Here is a 20,346-nt window from a genome sequence, read left to right on the forward strand (position 1 = left end):
AGCACAGCACGTGGCCCACAGAGCAGGCAGGCCCAGCGAGCAGAGTCACCCTGCGCCACGGGCCTCGGGGTGGGGGGCGAGGGCATCCTGTTCACTTTCTACCATGAACAGTTCACTCTATGATTCAAGTCATCTAAACAGGCCAAACAATCTTGTAGGTATAACTTCTGTGTATTCCAGATTAACAAAAGAAAATGAAGAAGAGGGAGAAAAGAGAGAAGAAAAAGGAGAAAATAAAGCACACCCTAAATCAATCAGAGAACAACAGTGGCCAAGAGAGAAAAGAAGATCTACAGGAGTTTCATTTTGGACACAAGATAGAGATGAAAATGAAAAAGAACAACAATCATATACAGATGGGAGATCCAATAAGAAAGAAACTTAGATGGATTCCATTTCTAGATGTGAAACAAGTTCCATGTCATCTAGTGATTGGTATTAATTCCTTGCTGGGTTTCTCTGCATCATACAGTTACTTTAAAAAAAGAAAGACTTACAGTAGCAGGCTAGAAAAGGATGACTCCCTGACTTTAAAAAGCTTTATGAACAAATTCGAACTGAAAATGAAAAGCTGAAAGCATAGCTACATGATACATACATGGAACTGACAGATCTTAAATTGCAATTGGAAAAGGCCACCCAGAGACAAGAAAGATTTGCAGATAGGTCACTACTAGAAGTTGGGAAAAAAGGGGACAAAGAGCTCTAAAAAGAATATCTGAAGTGAAAGAAGAGCTCACATTTTTACCAGATCTAAAAGCAGACAACCAGAGGCTAAAGGATGAAAATGGGGACTTGATCAGAGTCATAAGCAAACTTTCCAAATTAAATAAAAAGCAGCAAGTAATGGAATTGCACATATTTGTAATCCCATGGATCATAACTGAAAGTCACTGGAAACTTGGAAGGATCCTTGGAGGCTATCATTTTTGGATATGCTGCCAATTGCCTACTTATCTAGGATTTCTGTTTCATTTTGTTTTTCTTTTTTTTCCCTTGTATTGAGGTCATTGTTTCATGTTAATGCAGCTGCTGAGAAGTGGGGTTTTTCATTTATTTATTTTAAATAACTGAGAAAACTTGTGTACAACTCCAGCATATAAAGAAAGTGTTCAAGGCCAGATATGCCTCAGGTATTTAACCAGCAAGCCTTAGTTGTACGTAAATACTTTTGTGTCAACAAAAACTTTCAGCTCTCAGAGAAGACAGTTATTCAGCATTTTTTGATCTGCCAGTTTTCAGTTTTTCAATATTTAGGTTTTTTTGCTTTACATCTAAGTTTGGGTTTGTATTTTTTCTTTATAACTCTTCATGTGGCAGACATTTCTATGTTTTTACACCTTTATCATTTACAGAAAAGAACATGTGCTCTTCTGAGATTGTTGTTAGGTTCAGGCTAATGCTGTGTTGTCCCCCAGCTGGAACTGAGTTGCTTGGAGGAACATTTTTTCTCATTGTTTGTGCAATATGCATTTATTTCTTATATGAATGCTTTAAAGTCAATTGAGATTAGATTCTTCTAAGTCCTACTTTCTGCCTTCATTGGTAAGATGTTGTTTCTGTTGTTTATTATTGTAGAATAAGAGATTAGATCCTGTAATCTTCACATTCATTTTGCAGGTACTGAGTGATACTGTATATATAAGTGTGTGTTGCTTGATTTTTAGAAAACCCCGTGGCACATTTGCCTATTTTCTTATTTCAAAAATCTGTTAACACAAGTAGGCTATTCCATAATAGTGTTAAAAACAAAATTTGCTAACAATGCGATATAAAGACTTTAAAAGGTACCCTATCTTTACAAAACTTTTCTACTGTAAAGTGCTTTTATTTTCAGTTTGCATTTGATAGTTTTCAACCACAATTTAAGCTGCATAAGATAAATGCTTCACATTTCATATAACTATATTTATCTGAGTGTTATCTAAAATTGTTGTGCTAGCCAAAGTAATGCTATGAAGTCATTTCCAGATTTAACCCATGAGTTAATGCTAAATGCATTGTTACTGCCATGGGAAGAGGCACTGACTTTGATACTACCAGCATGTCCAGACTATACATGTACCAGTGACTTTTAAAAAAAAAACCAAGTACATAATGAATATGGCTTTTATTTGGACAAATAGCTTTATATTTTAATTAAACCATGCAAAAAATATTACATCTTTCTAGCATACAACTGTCTCCTTATCCACTGAACATTTCAGACTTTTGAATAAATTGTACATTGGAAAGCTTATGGTCACTAATTGCATTACTGATTGTAGTGTATATTATACAAAATGTGAATTTGTCCCCCCTCATTTTAGAAGGTCACTGTGTTCTACTGCCTATTTTAGATTATTTTGGGGTTGGGAAAGAGTGTTTTCCCAGAAGGATTTTAAGTCTTCTCTCTCGATGGGTTTTATGAAGACATGAGGTTATGTTCTTACCACCAAGCTCAGGATTCTAGATTTTTAAAGGTACAAGGATAGTTATGGGAATTTTACTTTGATTTGAACTGTATGAATAGAACATCTGAATATAGAGAATTTCCATGATCTTATGTGGGCATAAGATAATTGAACAGTTTGAGTGACTGTACAACATTTAGGCATGAAAACAGGAATAAAATTAAGAAAACAATTTCATTTATAATAGCAAGAAAAAGAATAAAATACACGGGAATAAAGTTAATCAAGGACACAAAAGACTTGTACACTGAAAACTACAAAACATTGCTGAAAGAACTTATAGAAACACACAAACGGAAAGAAATCTCATATTCATGGACTGGAAGATTTAATACTGTTAAGATGTAAATATCATCCAAAGTGGTCTACAGATTCAATGCAATTTCCATCAAAACTCCAATAATGTTTTTTGCAGAAATAGAAAAATCCATCCTAAAATTTATATGTAACCTCAGGAAACCCTGTATAACCAAAACAATCTTCAAAAGAAAAACAATGTTGTAAGTCTAACACATCCTGATTTCAAAACTTATTACAAAGCTACTGTAATCAAAAGAGTGTGGTATCGGCATAAGAATAGACATATAAACCAACGTAATAGAATAGAGAGGACAGAAATAAACCCTTGCGTATATGGTCAAATGATCTCAACAAAGATGCCAAGACCATTAAAAGGGGAAAGAACAGTCTTTTTCGATAAATAGCGTTGGGAAAACTGGATGGCCACATGCAAAAGGATGAATTCATACCCTTATCTAACACCATATACAAAATTACCTCAAAATGGATCAAGGTCCTAAACAAGAGCCACCTGTCAAAGCTGCCTTTCAGAAATGAAGGGGAGATAAAGACTTTCCCAGACAGCAAAACTGAGGAGGTTCATCACCACTATACCAGCTTTACAGGACATGCCAAAAGGAATTCTTTAAGCTGAAATGAAAGGATACTAGCTAGTAACATGAAAATATAAAACACAGTTGTAAAGGTAAGTACATAGTCAAATTCAGAATATTCTAATACTATCATACAATGGTGTATTAAACACTTAACTCCAGTAGAAAGGTTAAAAAAGATAAAAGTATTAAAAATAACTATAGCCAAAATAATTTGTTAATGGATATACAAATAAAAAGACATAAATTGTTACATTAAAAACATAAAATGAGGGGAGCAAAGGGTAGTTTTGTATGCAATCAGGTTAAGTTATCATCAGCTTACAATAGAATAAGATATTTTATGTGAGCCTCATGATAATCAAAGCAAAAACCTAGAGTAGATACACAAAAGATAGAGAGGGCAATCAAAGAACACCTCTAAGGAAAATCATCAATTAACAAAGGAAGACAGCAAGAGAGGAAGAAAAGAAAAATAGAAATACAAAACAGTCAGGAAACAATAAGGTGGCATCAATAAGTCTTTGCCGATCAACAATTACTTTAAATTGATTAAATTATCCAATCAAAAGGCATAGAGTGGCTGAATAGATTTTAAAAACAACAACAAAACAAGACCTAACAATATGCTGCCTACAAGAGACTCACTTCAGCTTTAGGAACATGTATAGGTTCAAAGTTACAGAATGGGAAAAGATATTCCAAGCAAATGGAAACCAAAAGAGATCAAGCATAGCTATACTTATATTAGACAAAATATACTATAAGTTAAAAACTGAAACAGAGACAAAAAAGGTCATTATATAATGATAAAAGGGTCAATTAATCAAGATAATACAATATTATAAATATATATACACCCAACATCAGACTACCTAAATATTAGGCAAATACTAACAGGTCTGAAGGGAGAAATAAAACTACAGTAATAGTAGAGGACTTCAATACCTCACTTTCAACAATGGATAGATCATCCAGACAGAAAATCAACAAAGGAACTTGAACTATATTTTAAATCAAATGGACACATACACAACATTTCATTCAACAGCAAAGGAATATACATTTTTCCCAATGGCACACAGGACATCCTCCAGGATAAATCATAAGATAGATCACAAAACAAGTCATAGCATATTTATGAAGACTGAAACCATATCAAGTATCTTTTCTGACCACAGTGGTATGAAACAAGAAATCAATAACAGAAGCAAAACTGAAAAGCTCACAAATATGTGCCCACTCTTGACACTTCTATTGAACATAATACTAGAAGTACTAGCCAGAGCAATTAGTCAAAAAAAAAAAAAAAAGCCATCCAAATCGAAAAGTAAAAAGTAAAAGTGTCTCTGTTTGCAGATGACATGACCTTATATACAGGCATACCTCAGAGATATTGAGGGTAAAGTTCCAGGCCACTGCAATAAAGTGAATAGCACAATAAAGTGAGTCACACAAATGTTTTGGTTTCCTAGTACATATAAAAGCTATGTTAAAAATATACTGTAGTGTATTAAGTATGTAATAGCATTATATCTAAAAGCATGTAATACTTTAATTTAAAAATAACTTATTGCTAAATAATGCTAACCACCATTTGAGCTTTCAGCGAGTCTTACTTTTTGTTGATGGAGAGTCTTGCCTCAATGTTGATGGCTGCTGACTGATCAGTGGCGGCTGCTGGAGGTCGGGGTGACAGTGGCAATTTCTTAAAATAAGACAACAGTGAAGTTTGCCACATTAATTGACTCTTCCTTCACGTACGATTTCTCTGTAGCATGCAATGCTGTTTGATAGCATTTTACCCACAGAACTTCTTTCAAAATTGCAGTTAATCCTCTCAAACCCTGCCGCTGCTTTATCAACTAAGTTTAAGTAACATTCTAAATCCTTTGTTTTCATTTCAACAATCTTCACAACATCCTCACCAGGAGTAGATTCCATCTCAAGAAACCACTTTCTTTGCTCATTCATAAGAAGCAACTCCTCATCCGTTACAGTTTTATCATGAGATTGTAGCACCTCAGTCACATCTTCAGGCTCCACTTCTAACTGCAAGAATTACCAAAATGTGACACAGAGACAAAAAGTGAGCAAATGCTGTTGAAAAAATGGCACCAGTAGATTTGCTCAACACAGGCTTGCCACAAACCTTCAGTTTGTAAAAAACACAACATCTGCAAAACATAATAAAGTGAAGCATGATAGAGCAAAGTATGCTTGTACAGAAAACTCTAGAGACTTTACCAAAAAACTTGTTAAAATAATAAACAAATTCAGGAAAGCTGAAGCATACAAAATCAATATGCAGAAATTAGTTATTCATCTATATACAAACAATGAACTATTGGAAAGAGAAATTAAGAAAACAATCCCAGGGAAATCCCTGGCAGTCCAGTGGTTAGAACTTAGTGCTTTCACTGCCGAGGGCCTGGGTTCGATCCCTGGTCAGGGAACTAAGATCCTGCAAACCACACAGCATGGCCAAAAAAAAAAAAAAAAAAATCCCATTTACAAAGGCATCAAAAACAATAAAATACTTAGGTATAAGCTCAAACTGTAAACTGAAAACTATAAGATACCAATTTAAAAAACTGAAGAGGACACAAATAAATGAAAAGATAATCTGTGTTCATAGTTTGGAAGACTTAATATTGTTAAAATGTCTATAGTAGCAAAACAACCTGTAGTTTCAATGCACCCACTATTAAAATTCCATTGGCATTTTTCACAGACATAGAAAAAACAATCCTAGAATTCATCGGGAACCACAAAGACCCTAAATAGCCAATGCAATACTGAAAAAGAAGAACAAAGCTGGAGGCAACATATTTCCTGATGTCAAACTATATTACAAATCTATAGTAATCAACAGAATGGTACTGCTATAAAAACAGACACATAAACCAGTGGAACAGAATAGAGAGCCCAGATATAAACCCATACATATACAGTCAGCTAATCTTCATCAAGGACACACAATGGAGAAAGGATAATCTCTTCATTAAATGGTGCTGGGAAAACTGGGTATCCACATTCAAAAGAATGAAACTAGACCCCTACCTTACACCACTCACAAAAGTTATCTCAAAATGGATTAAAGACTAAATTTACCTGAAACCATATAACTCCTAGAAGAAAACAGGGGAAAAGCTCCTTGACATTGGTCTTGGCAATGATTTTTTTTTGGATATGACACCAAAAGCAGAGGAAATAAAAGCAAAATAAACAAGTGGAACTACATCAAACTAAAAAGCTTCTGACTACAAGTAACTCAATTTCGTTTCTTTTTATGGCTGAGTAATATTCCATTGTACATGTCATACAGAGTGAAGTAAGTCAGAAAGAGAAAAACTAATACCGTATGCTAACGCATATATATGGAATCTAAAAAAAAAGGCAGTAATGAACCTAATGGCAGGGCAGGAATAAAGACGCAGACATAGAGAATGGACTTGAGGACACAAGTGGCGGGGGAGGGGAAGCTGGGGTTAAGTGAGAGTTAGCACTGACATATATACACTACCAAATGTAAAATAGATAGCTAGTGGGAAGCAGCAGCATAGCACAGGAAGATCAGCTTGGTGCTCTGCAACGACCTAGAGGGGTAGGATAGGGAGGGTGGGAGGGAGGCTCAAGAGGGAGGGGATATGGGGATATATGCATGCATATGGGTGATTCACTTTGTTGTATAACAGAAACTAAGACAGCACTGTGAAGCAGTTATACTCCAATAAAGATGTATAAAAAATTTTAAAAATAAAAATAATTAGAAATCTAAATTAATTAATTAATTAAAAGGTTTCTGAAAAGAAAAGGAAATAATCAACAAAATGAAAAGACAACCTATGGAAGAGGGGGAAATACTTGCAAATCATTGATCTGGTAAGAGGTTACTATCCAAAATATATAAGGAACTCATACAACTCAATAGCAAAGAAACAATCTGATTATAAAATGGGCAGAGAAATTGAATAGGCATTTTTCCAAAGAAGACATCCAAATGGTCAACAGGTATATGAAAAGGTGCTCAACATCACTAATCATCAGAAAAAAGCAAATCAAAACCATTCTAACCTCATACCTGTTAGAATGGCTATCATCAAAAAGACAGATAACATGTTGGCAATGATGCAGAGAAAGGGGAACCCTATACACTACTGGTATGAATGTAAATCAGCACAGCTATTATGGAAAACATGGAGGTTCCTAAAAAAGTCCTGCTTCTGGGCATATATATCAAAAGGAAGTGAAATCACTACTTGCAGAGATATCTACACCCCCATGTTCACTGCAGCATTAATCACAATAGTCATTTTTATAACTACATAACAGGACTTCCCTGGTGGCACAGTGGTGAATCTGCCTGCCAATGCAGGCGACACGAGTTCAAGCTGTGGTCCGGGAAGATCCCACATGCCACAGAGCAACTAAGCCCATGCGCCACAACTACTGAGCCTGCGCTCTAGAGCCCACAAGCCACAAGTACTGAGCCCGTGCGCCTAGAGCCTGTGCTCCACAACAAGAGAAGCCACCGCAACAAGAAAAGCCACCGCAACAAGAGAAGCCCCTGCACCGCAACAAAGAGTAGTCCCTGCTCACCACAACTAGAGAAAGCCCGTGCACAGCCACCAAGACCCAACGCAGCCAAAAATAAATAAATTTATTTTTAAAAACTACATATGACTATATATATACATATATATACATATATATATATATATATATATATATATATATATATATATATATATATATATAAAATTCAGCTATAAAAAATGAAGGAATTCCTGTACAGCACGGTGGCTATAGTTAACAATACTGCATCATATGTTTGCAAGTTGCTAACAGAGTAAATCTTGAAAGTTCTCAGCACAGGAAAAAAAACCTGTAGCTGTATGAAGTGATAGATGTTAGCTAAATTTATAGTGGCAATCATTTCACAATATATGCATATCATTATGCTGTATACCTTAAACTTATACAATGTTTGTTATATGTCAGTTATATCTCAATAAAACTGGGGGAAAAAAGGAAATCCTGCCATTTGTGACAACACGGATGGACCCTGAGGGCATTATGGTAAGTAAAGTCAGACAGAGAAATATAAATACTCAATGACCCCACACATATAAAATATGGAAATGCTAAAATCATAGAAATTGAGAGTAGTTTGGTGGCTGCCAGGGGCTGAGGGCCAGGGAAAATGAGATGTTGGTCAAATGGTACACACTTCCAGTTACATAATAAATAAGTTCTGGGGATCTAATGTATAGTATGGTGACTACAGCTAACAATACTGTATCATATACTTGAAAGTTGCTGAGAGTAAATCTTAAATGATTTCACCACAAAAATAAAATGATAACTATGTGAGGTGATGAAGGTGTTGACTAACCATATTGTGGTAAATGTCACATTATAAATATACATTGCATGTATCAAATTATCACTTTGTACACCTTAAACTTACACAATGCTATGTCAACTGTATCTCAGTAACTCTAGGGAGAAAAACAAATTTAGGATTATAAGGTTTTTACTTAACATCTTTGATATGGTAATTTTTTATCATACACCTGAAATCTTTGGTTCCTAAAGACATTCATAACTACAGTAGTTCTCCCTTGACCACAGGGGATATGTTTCAAGACCCGCAGTGGATGCCTGAAATTGAGCTGTTTTTTCCTATACATACATCCTATGATAAAGTTTCATTTACAAATTAGGCACAATAAGACAGTAACTAATAATTAAACAATTATAACAATATACTGTAATAAGAGTTATGTGAATGTGGCCTCTCTCTCAAAATATCTTCTTGTACAAATTTAATGCCTTTTCCATCTTAACTTAAGCACTTATCATGCACTGGGGCCATAACTTTTGAAGTCTGAGGTGTGACAGCAAAACCAGCATGAATTATTTTTCCATCTTCACGATTTCACAGATTTGTTCTTACCATAGGTCTTAGCAATCTCGGCATACAATTTTTTTCTTTCCTTACTAAGTCAAAAACTTTTACCTTTTCACTTTAAGAAAACATTTCACAGCCTCTCTTTGGCATATCTGAATTGCCAGCATCATTACTATTGTGCTTCAGGGCCATTACTAAGTAAAATAAGGGTGACTTGAACACAAGCACTGTGATACCATGACAGTTGATCTGATAAACGAAATTACTACTAAGTGACTTCACAGGCAGGATACACTGGACAAAGGGATGATTTATGTCCCAGGGAGTGGGACAGAAGAGACTTCTTCACACTACTCAGTATGATGTGCAATTTAAAACTTACGAATTATTTACAGAATTTTCCATTTAATATTTTTAGATGGAGGTTGACAGCAGGTAACTGAAAACACAGAAAGCGAAACCGCAGATAAGGGGGGACTACTGTATTTATTTGATCCATTCCTTCATTTCTTTTTCTTCTCTCTGTATGTGTATGTATCCAATATTATTATCAATACCAGTATTATGAGTAACGGAACGGTTACTGAAAAACACCTTCTTTGCCGTTCCTTTATCCTTATGATATATCCCACCAGGGAAAAACAAACAGTTTAAAGTTCCTTGAAATTATTTCTCGGTATGGTAACCACCAATGCTATATATGTTTAGTTTCATTTTGTTAAATTTTTAGGTGTCACTTCATTTTGACTTTGTTTTGTTATTATTTATACTATTTACATGGTTCCAAAGTCAATTATACAAAACAAAGTTACATTCATGAGAGGTCTAAGGGATATCACTATCCTCTCCACCATGTTCCATCACCTTAGAGCAAAACATTTTAATTAATATTTGGGCCTTTCCTTTCAGCATTTGTACTTATATATAAGAAAATATGTGCATTTCTTCCCACCACTACCTGTCTTTCTTAGAAGACAGTGTACTGTAATTCTTCTGTGCCTTGTTTTATTTAAGAACATGACTGGAGAGTATAAAAAGACGTATCTTATTCCTCTTTAGAGTTGCACAGTCCCCAGTGTGCAGATATATTTAAACATTTTCTATCAATAATCATTTAGGCTGTTTACTGTCTTTTTTCTGTTGTGAACAGTGCTATGATGAATGAACGTTAAGTATGTACCTTTTTTTTTTAAGATTTTTTTTTTGATGTGGACCATTTTTAAAGTCTTTATTGAATTTGTTACAATATTGCTTCTGTTTTATGTTTTGGTTTTTTTGGCCCCAAGACATGTGAGATCTTAGCTCCCCAACCACGGATCGAAGCTGCACCCCTGCATTGGAAGGCGAAGTCTTAACCACTAGGCTGCCAGGGAAGTCCCAAGCATGCATCTCTTAATATTTCCCCAACATATCTTTAGAAGATTCCTAAAAATGTTTAGAAATTGCATATGTAATTTTGCTAGATACATCCAAGTTTATTCAAACTAATAACTTCTTTTAACACAGAAGAAATTTTAATATTAATATAAGCCATTTTATCAATCTTTTCTTCATGCACAGTGTTAAACATTTTTCCCTATCCTAAGGCTATGAAGAGTCTCCTATATAATTACCTGGAAACTTTGCCATTTTGCATTTCATATTTATATTTAGATGAGTTGACCCAGAACAATTTATTAAAAAGATAATTTTTCCCCTTCTGATCACAATACCACTTTTGTCATAAAGTTACTCATATATAATTTTTTTATTCTCAGGCTCTCATTTCATTCATCTATTTTTGTCACTCTTGTGTCAATACTATATTGCCTATATTACTACAGCTTTGTGGGAAACCTTAGTCTGATCAATTCTAATATTTGTTCTTACTGAGTGACTTGCCTATTCTTGTCCCTTAGTATTTCCATATATATATTAGAATCAACTAGATACAGATATAGGTATATCACAATTTGTATGTGTTTGTAAAATAAAATAAATGAAAAGTAATTGAGGTCTCTTTAACATAGCATGAGTTAGATCACCAGACACAAAGGCAGTGAAATGGACAGAGGAGAGGACAGGAAAGCTGAGATCAGAAGCAGTGTGTTTAAATGCAAATCAAATTTAAATGTGTACACATTGGAATTAGTAGCCTATTTCAAGAGAAGAGAGAGGGATAAACAGGATAAATATTAGCTAAGAATGTGCTGTCTGCCAGGATTTCACATACAGGTGAGCAAACAGACACTGAGGGTTAAAAAGGTCTTCATAGATGTCACACAATCTATTAATAAGGGAACAAGGGTTAAAACTCATGGCCATCTGACTTTAGAAACAATGTCTTTCCACCACACCAAGCTCCTAGAGGGGCGGGGGAAAAGGGAGAAATGAGCAAGCAGTGTCAATTCCAAGGTCCTGGGTCCATCCACAGATACAAATCAACTTATATTATCAAAATTAAAAAACACAAAAAGACCACATTTATTGAACCTTTTCAACCCATCTTTCCATCATTCTATAAGAAGAATTTTACATATACCTTTAGGTTCTGATGGTCAAGTCCCCTCCCCTTAGTGCAGTTTCTAGGTCTTGGCATTTTTTGACTCACACTTTCTTCATGTCCTCTTTGGGGAATTACTGCATGGCCGTAATTATGAGAGGCTAACATTAACAGTATTACCACATGCCTAACTCTTATTATGTAGTATAATCAGGAACATGTAACTTCAAAATAGACTATATGTAATTTGTTCTGTTATGCTAATCATTCAGTTCCAAATCTTAAAAATTTAACATGCCAAAGTGAAAATTTATATAAACAAAACTTTTTTATTGTCTTTTATTATCTTTGATAAAAAAATTAAATACATTAGAAATATGACTTCACTTGTAAAATAGTACCAACAAAGATGCCTAGAAACACATTAAGTCTGTGAGTTTTGTGGTACTTATTAAGGCTTGAACAGATACTGAAGGCTTTTCTATGCTTAGTCCATTCTTATGATTTCACCACTATATGAATTCTCTGATGTACAGTGAGTTGTGATTTCTGGATGAAGGCTTTTCCACATACAGCACATTGATAAGGTTTCTCCCCAGTATGAATTCTCCGATGTACAACAAGGTCTGACTTCTGGGAAAAGGCTTTTCCACATTCAACACATATATAAGGTTTCTCTCCTGTATGAATCCGCTGATGCCCTGGGAGGTGAGACTTTTGAGAGAAGGCTTTCCCACATTCAGTACAAACGTAAGGTTTTTCTCCTGTGTGAATCCTCTGATGTCCAATGAGATGTGACTGCTGACAGAAGGCTTTTCCACATTCACTGCATTTATAGGGTTTTTCTCCAGTATGCGTTCTCTGATGTATAATGAGCTGTGACTTCCGGGAGAAGGTCTTCCCACATGCAGTACATTCATAAGGTTTCTCCCCAGTATGAATTATCTGATGTATAATGAGTTCTGACTTTCTGCTGAAGGCTTCCTCACATTGAGCACATTTGTAGGGTTTCTCCCCAGTGTGAATCCTTTTATGTATGATGAGGTGGGACTTCTCACAGAAGGCTTTCCCACATTCAGTACACTCATAGGGCTTCTCTCCAGTATGAGCTCTATGATGTATAATCAGCTGTGACTTCTGGGAGAAGGCCTTCCTACACTGATTACATTCATATGGCTTTTCACCAGTATGTATTCTCTGATGTATAATGAGGGGTGATTTCTGGGAGAAGGCTTTCCCACAGTCACTACATTCATATGGTTTTTCACCAGAATGAACTCTCTGATGGATAATGAGGGATGATTTTTGAGAGAAGGCTTTTCCACATTCAGAACATTCGTAAGGTTTCTCCCCAGTATGTGTCCTCTGATGTACAATGAGATGTGATTTCTCACTGAAGGCTTTCCCACAAGCACTACAACCATAAGGTTTCTCTCCGGTATGAATTCTTTGATGTATAATGAGCTGTGACTTCTTGAGAAAAGATTTTCCACATTCAATACATACACAGATCTTCTCCCCCGTTTCAACATTCACATATTGAATAACAGATTGTTTATCGCCGATGATTTTTCCACATTGACTATCTTCACAGTGTTTCACTCTATTATGAATTTTTTCAAGCTTAGAATAGGAAGAACTAGGTGTTCTCCCATATCCAAAATTCTCATCTGTGTTTTTTCTTGCATAACCCCTATTACAACTGAATAGGTTTACAGTAGGTTCCAAGCTCTTTTCAAATGAATCACACTTATACAGTCTTTGTCTTGAAGTATCTAGGTCTGTGCAGTTATGAAATATTTTTCCAAATGCATTATATGTATAGTTTGACTCTTCAATAACTGTTTTGTTGTTGATGACTGTGACTTGCCTGAGAAGTCTGTCTTGATTTTCCTGATATCTCTCCAGCTGGTCGCCTTGCCAGACCTTTAAAACGGAGTACAATGAATGATCCCTTGTGACACTTTCCAGTATGTCCTTATGAAAGTAAACATCTCCAAGTGTATCCAATTGATGTGTGTCAAGTCTAGTCTCCCTGTCTGAAAGAATAAAATTGCAGAGATAAAATCAAACAGATATAAAGATTGAGTAGAGGACAGAAGAGGTGAAACAAACGGATGATCCAGGATGGTCCATGAAGACAGAGAATTGGGAGGGCAACAGGCCATTTAAAACACAACAAAACATGTAAATTTATTGGGTGAGTAACTAAAGATGGACTTTACTTCTGATAATGGTGGCATGAGGTAGTCATGGACTTCCCCTCCTCAGAAAACAAGTATAAAACTGAATAAAATAATTCTTAAAACAACCAATTCAGGGCACTGGAAAACTACCAAAGGCAGGCCACAAGGTGAAAAGTGTTTACTTGTCAAAAACTTCTACTTCATTAGGTAAGAATGGGGAGTTTGTGGCATTCTTTCCTAAGGTTTTCCTGTCTTGCACCCCTAGTTTATGGGGCATTGAGAGATAACACAAATCCACAGGATACAGTTTTATGCTGATAGTAGAGCAGCTAGGAATTTAACAAGGAGAATTTGTAAGCAAAAGAATCATAGAAAGGTTGAGACAATGAACTCACCATACATTCCCACCTGACTGCTAAAATATTTGTGAAAAGAGACCCTAGTGAGCCCAGCAGTGATTGAAAGGCTGGGGAAACTTGCAAATTTCCTATGCTTTTAAAGTGTTCTGAGACATGCACAATCCAGGTGGCAAAGAGTAGAAGTCATACTGGCTTTAGGTGTCTAATAAACCTCTGTCCAAATCATTAGTTCACATCTATAGCCAGGCTTAATCAAACAAACAAAACTAAGCAGCGATATTAGTGATGACACTCCACAGAACAGAAAGATGTCACAGTTTAAGCCCAAGCAAGTGCCTCTAAAACAAAACCTCTCAGAAGGAACAAAAGGATCCAAAGACGCTATAACGTATTGTTTACAATGTAGAGCTTTCAACCAAAAATTACTAGACATATAAGGAAAAAAATATGACCTATACTAAGGAACAAAATCAGTCAATAGAAACTGACTCCAAATAGGTGCAGATGTTGGATTTAACAAAGACTTTAAAGAAGCTATTATAAACATATTCAAAAAACTAAGGGAAGATATTCTAAGGAACAAGTGAATAAACTGACAATTTCAAAAGAGGAGAGAAGAATATAAAAGAACCAGTTTGACTATAAAGAGGCAGGAAGAAGAAGTTTTGAGAGTAATGGAACTTTTCTGTATCATGATTGTGGTGGCAGTTAACTTACTCTATGCCTTTTTCAAAATTTAAAGAAAGAGTAACATTTATTTTATGTAAATTAAAAAATAAAAGAAGCAAATGAAAATTCTAAAGTTGAAATGAAAATTTCACCAGATGGGCTCATTAGTGGATTTGAGACAGCAGAAGGTAAAATCAGAATCAGTAAACTTGAAGATATATCACTAAAAATTATTCAGCCCAAAGAACAAAAAGAAAAATTATTAAAAAAATAGAATCTCAAGATCTGAGGAGCAGTTAGGCATTCCAGTATACGTGTAATTGGAGTTTAGAAAGGAGGGGGAAAGAGCCAAAAGAAATCTGGAGAAATGTCTTTAAAATTACCAAATTCGGTGGAAAACATTAATTTACACATAGAAGAAGCTCAACAGACCACAGGAAGGATACCAAGACAACCAGCCAAATCAGAATTAAACTGCTGAAAAATAAAGGCAAAAAGAAAAATCTTCAAAGCAGCAAGGAAAAAAAAATGACACATCATGTATCAAAGAATAACAGTACTGTTGGCTGAATTTTCAACACACATACACACAAAAACTGAGGTCAGGAAATACTGGAATGACACACAGTCAAAATACTAAAAGAAAGCAACCCATCAACCAAGAATTCTACATTCAATGAAACTTTAATAATGGCAAAATGAAGACATTTCCAGATAAACAAAAAAAGTTACCAACAGAACTGATCTACAAGAAATACTAAAGAAAATCTTTCTTGCTGAAGAAATAATACCAGATGATAACTCAAATCCACAAGACAACAGAAAAATTTTAAAGTATATGGGTAAATATAAAGGATTTAAATATGTGTAATTTTAAAAATATTTCCTTCTAATTTCTTCACAAGACTTTTCAAAGCAAAAACAGTAACACTATAGTGTCAAATTTATGACAAATACAAATATAACATACATGACTAAAAGAACAAAACAGCAGAAGGTGGTTCAGGAGGGCAGAAAATGGAGCTATGCTAGTGCAAGTTTCTATAATTTGTGAGAGAAAAAAAAGCAGTATCAACATAAGGTGGGTTATAAGAAGATAAGTATCATATTGTAATCCCTATAGCAACATCACACACACACACACACACACACACACACACACACACACAGAGAACTACAACTAAAAATTAAACAGGGGAATTAAAATGGTCTATTAAGGACTTCCCTGGTGGCACAGTGGTTAAGAATCCACCTGCCAGTGCAGGGGACATGGGTTTGAGCCTGGTCTGGGAAGATCCCACATGCCGCGGAGCGACTAAGCCCATGCACCACAACTATTGAGCCTGTGCTCTAGAGCCCGTGAGCCACAACTACTGAGCCCATGTGCCACAACTACTGAAGTCCGCGCGCTTAGAGCCCACGCTCCGCAACAAGAGAAGCCACCGCAATGAGAAGCCTGCATACCGCAACAAAGAGTGGACCCTGCTTTCCTCAACCAGAGAAAAGCCCACACGCAGCAACGAAGACCCAATGCAGCCAAATACATAAATAAATAAATAAATAAGTCTATTAAAAAATATTCTTTTAAGACAAAACAAGGTAACAAAATAACAGGGACCAAAAAAGAGATTAAACAAATAGAAAACAAATAGCAAAATGGCAAACATAAATCAAACCAAATCAGTAATTATAAAGATTTAGGAATGGAATAATTTTCCAATCAGAAACTGTCAGACTGGATAAAACTAATTATACATTGTCTAAAAGAGATTCACTTTCAATTCAAAAATAAATAAATAGGTTGAAAATAAAAGGATGGGAAAAAAATTTTAAGCATAAGAGATTTGTAGTAGCTATACTAAATCAGACAATAGAGATTTCAAGATAACACATATTAGAAATTAGGTATATTTCAAAACTGCAAAAGAATCAATACAGCAAGAAGATATAACAATTATAAATGTATATGTACCTAACAACAGAGCCCCACAAAACATGAACCAAAACTAACACAAATGAAAGACAAAACAGACAAATTAGCAATTGCAGCTAGAGATTTCAACACCCCTCTCACAATGATTAATAAGACAAGTAGACAGGACTTCCCTGATGGCACAGTGGTTAAGAATCCACCTGCCAATGCAAGGGACACGGGTTCGATTCCTGGTCCGGGAAGATCCCACATGCCGCGGAGCAACTAAGCCCACACACCACAACTACTGAGCCTGTGCTCTAGAGCCCATGAGCCACAAGTACTGAGCCCACGTGCTGCAACTACTGAGGCCCGTGCACCTAGAGCCCATGCTCAACAAGAGAAGCCACCACAATGAGAAGCCCGCCCATCGCAACAAAGAGTAGCCCTCACTCGCCGCAACTAGAGAAAGCCTGTGCAGAGCAACAAAGACCCAGTGCAGCCAAAAATAAATTTTAAAAAATAATAATTAACAAATAAATAAAATTCAAGTCATATTTTAAATATATATATATATATTTTAAATAGTAGACAAAAAAAATCAGTAAATATCAATGAACTTGACTTAACTGACATCTACAGATACCCCATCCAACAACAGAACACACAATCATTTCAAGAACACATTAATCAAACATCAGAATAGACTATATACTGGGCTTCAAAACAAGCTGCAATAATTTTATAAGGATGGAAATCATACAGAGTATATTTTCCAACCATACTGGAACTAAATTAGAAATAAATAAGAAAAAGAAATATCAGAAATATCCCCAAATATTTGGGAATTAATTAACATATTTGTAAATAAACTATGTGTTGAAAAGTCCAAAGAGAACTTAGAAAATAACTTGAATGAAAATGAAAACACAAAATATCAAAATTTGTGGGACACAGCTTCGTGCTTAGAGGACAAATTATATGCAGGTAATCCTCATTTTGCAAGATTTCAACAAGCATGAAATTTAGTTACTACAGTTTAGTTAAATAACACCAGTCTGCCAACAACATAGTTCACACTTTAATGATAACAGTATGTCTAATAGCATAAAGTACAAACTTCACTGCTAGCTCTTCGGTCCATAAATCACTAAATAAATAACAGATACACATCATGATCAGTACCCAATCATTTCACTTCTTTCAAAGTCTGTTGGTGATTATTAACTTCACATCTGTTGTCCAATATATATACAGACAGCAAAGTGTATAGTTTGTTTCCTCCTTGCATCCCATTGATAAACCCACGTGACATTATCCAAATTATCCTAATCATCCAAAAATGTGTAACGGAAAGAGGGAATTGACCAACAAAGATGTAAATGCAGCAAAGAAACAACACATAACAACACTGGATGTGATTAGAAGATAGCTGACCATGTTGGCATTGCCACTATTTATGAGACTTTAGATATGCAGCCAGAGGAACTTAGTGAGGGCAAACTTATCAACATAAATTCCTGGGTTGTGATGGAAGGGATAAAGATATTTCAAAGAAAGTGATGCCAAAATTTTCACATTACCTTCGACATATTTCACAACACTGAAAGCACAAAGGAGAAAATGTTGGAAGCTGACCCAACCTTAGAAAGGAATACGACAATTCACTAAGGCACAGAGAACATGCTAACTCCTTATCATAAGTTATACAATGATAAGGAGGCAAGCACTGTTCAAACCACTCTACATAGTCTTTGAAAAGAAATAAAAGACATTTTAAATGCTTCCAATGTTTTAAATTGCAGGGTAGTAAATAAATATTAGTTTACTACATTTTCATGTCTATAAAACAGTTATAACCAACAGCAAAATAGCATTTTTTTTTCAATTTTTTTTTTTGATGTGGACCATTTTTTTTAAGTCTTTATTGAATTTGTTACAATATTGCTTCTGTTTTATGTTTTGGTTTTTTGGCCACAAGGCATGTGGGATCTTAGCTCCCCAACCAGGGATCAAACCTGCACCCCCTGCATTGGAAGGCAAAGTCTTAACCACTAGACCACCAGGGAAGTCCCCAAGATAACTTCTAATGTTTTGACGAAAAGTGTTTAAAGGTCAAAATCAATTACAATTTTTCCCGTCAATTATAAAAATTACTTGGCAAAGTTCTGGCTTCCATGGTAATTTTTATGGCCCCTCACTACCATACAAAGTGAGGACTATCCATATTTAAATGTTCATACTAGAAAACAAAAAAGATTTCAAATTAATGATCGCGCTTCCCTGGTGGCGCAGTGGTTGAGAATCTGCCTGCCAGTGCAGGGGACACGGGTTCGAGCCCTGGTCTGGGAGGATTCCACATGCCGCGGAGCAGCTGGGCCCGTGGGCCATAACTGCTGAGCCTGCGTGCCTGGAGCCTGTGCTCCGCAACAAGAGAGGCCGTGATAGTGAGAGGTCCGCACACCGCAATGAAGAGTGGCCCCCGCTCACCACAACTAGAGAAAGCCCTCGCGCAGAAGCGAAGGCCCAACACAGCTAAAAATAAAATAAATTAATAGAAGATAGACAAACAATAAACAAAAATAAATGAAATCAAAACCTGATTATTTGAAAAAAATTAATGAAATTGTTATGTTTTAGCTAGTGATGAGGAAAGAAGAAAACAAAGTATCAGTGTCAGGAATGAAAGACAGAACATCTCTAGAGATCCTATAGACATAAAAGAACAAAAAGGGAATATTATGAAAAAAAATTTATACCAATAAATATGACAATTTATATGAACTGGAAAAATTCCTTGAAAAAAAACCAAACTACCAAAACTGACTCAAGAAAAAGTAAATGATCTACATAGATCCACATCAAGGAAAGAAACTTAATAAATAAAAATCTTCCCACAAAGAAATGTCCAGATCTAGACTGATAAATCCTATCACTGTAATAAACCATAACCATGAATATAACAGCTTTTCTCAGTCTGTGAGTCCTTCTAGCAAATCAGCAGACCTGAAGGTGGTCTTGCAGACCCCCAACACAACTAGCAAACCAAATCCAGCAACATATAAAAAGAATTATAGGGCTTCCCTGGTGGCGCAGTGATTGAGAATCTGCCTGCCAATGCAGGGGACACAGGTTCGAGCCCTGGTCTGGGAAGATCCCACATGCCGTGGAGCAACTAGGCCCGTGAGCCACAACTACTGAGCCTGCGCGTCTGGAGCCTGTGCTCTGCAACAAGAGAGGCCACGACAGTGAGAGGCCCGCGCACCGCGATGAAGAGTGGCCCCTGCTTGCCACAACTAGAGAAAGCCCTCGCACAGAAACGAAGACCCAACACAGCCAAAAATAAAATAAATAAATATATAAAAATTAAAAAAAAAAAAGAATTATACACCATCACCAAGTGGAACTTATCCAGAAATATAAGGTTGGTTTGCTGTCCAAAAACCTATTAATTAAAATTCATTAACACATCACA

General features: G+C 35.7%; 1 protein-coding gene across 1 annotated transcript in view; it reads right to left on the bottom strand.

Annotated features, from left to right (window-relative positions):
• LOC132363406 (uncharacterized) overlaps positions 1-20,346 on the bottom strand; it is a 51,422-nt gene that overhangs the window by 24,309 nt on the left and 6,767 nt on the right. The window contains exon 6 of the mRNA XM_059919113.1: positions 12,256-13,784. Coding sequence (XP_059775096.1) covers positions 12,256-13,784 — 1,529 coding nt within the window. The remainder of the gene's footprint in view (positions 1-12,255; positions 13,785-20,346) is intronic.

Source organism: Balaenoptera ricei, chromosome 3 (assembly GCF_028023285.1).
Source record: "Balaenoptera ricei isolate mBalRic1 chromosome 3, mBalRic1.hap2, whole genome shotgun sequence".
Lineage (NCBI taxonomy): Eukaryota > Metazoa > Chordata > Mammalia > Artiodactyla > Balaenopteridae > Balaenoptera > Balaenoptera ricei.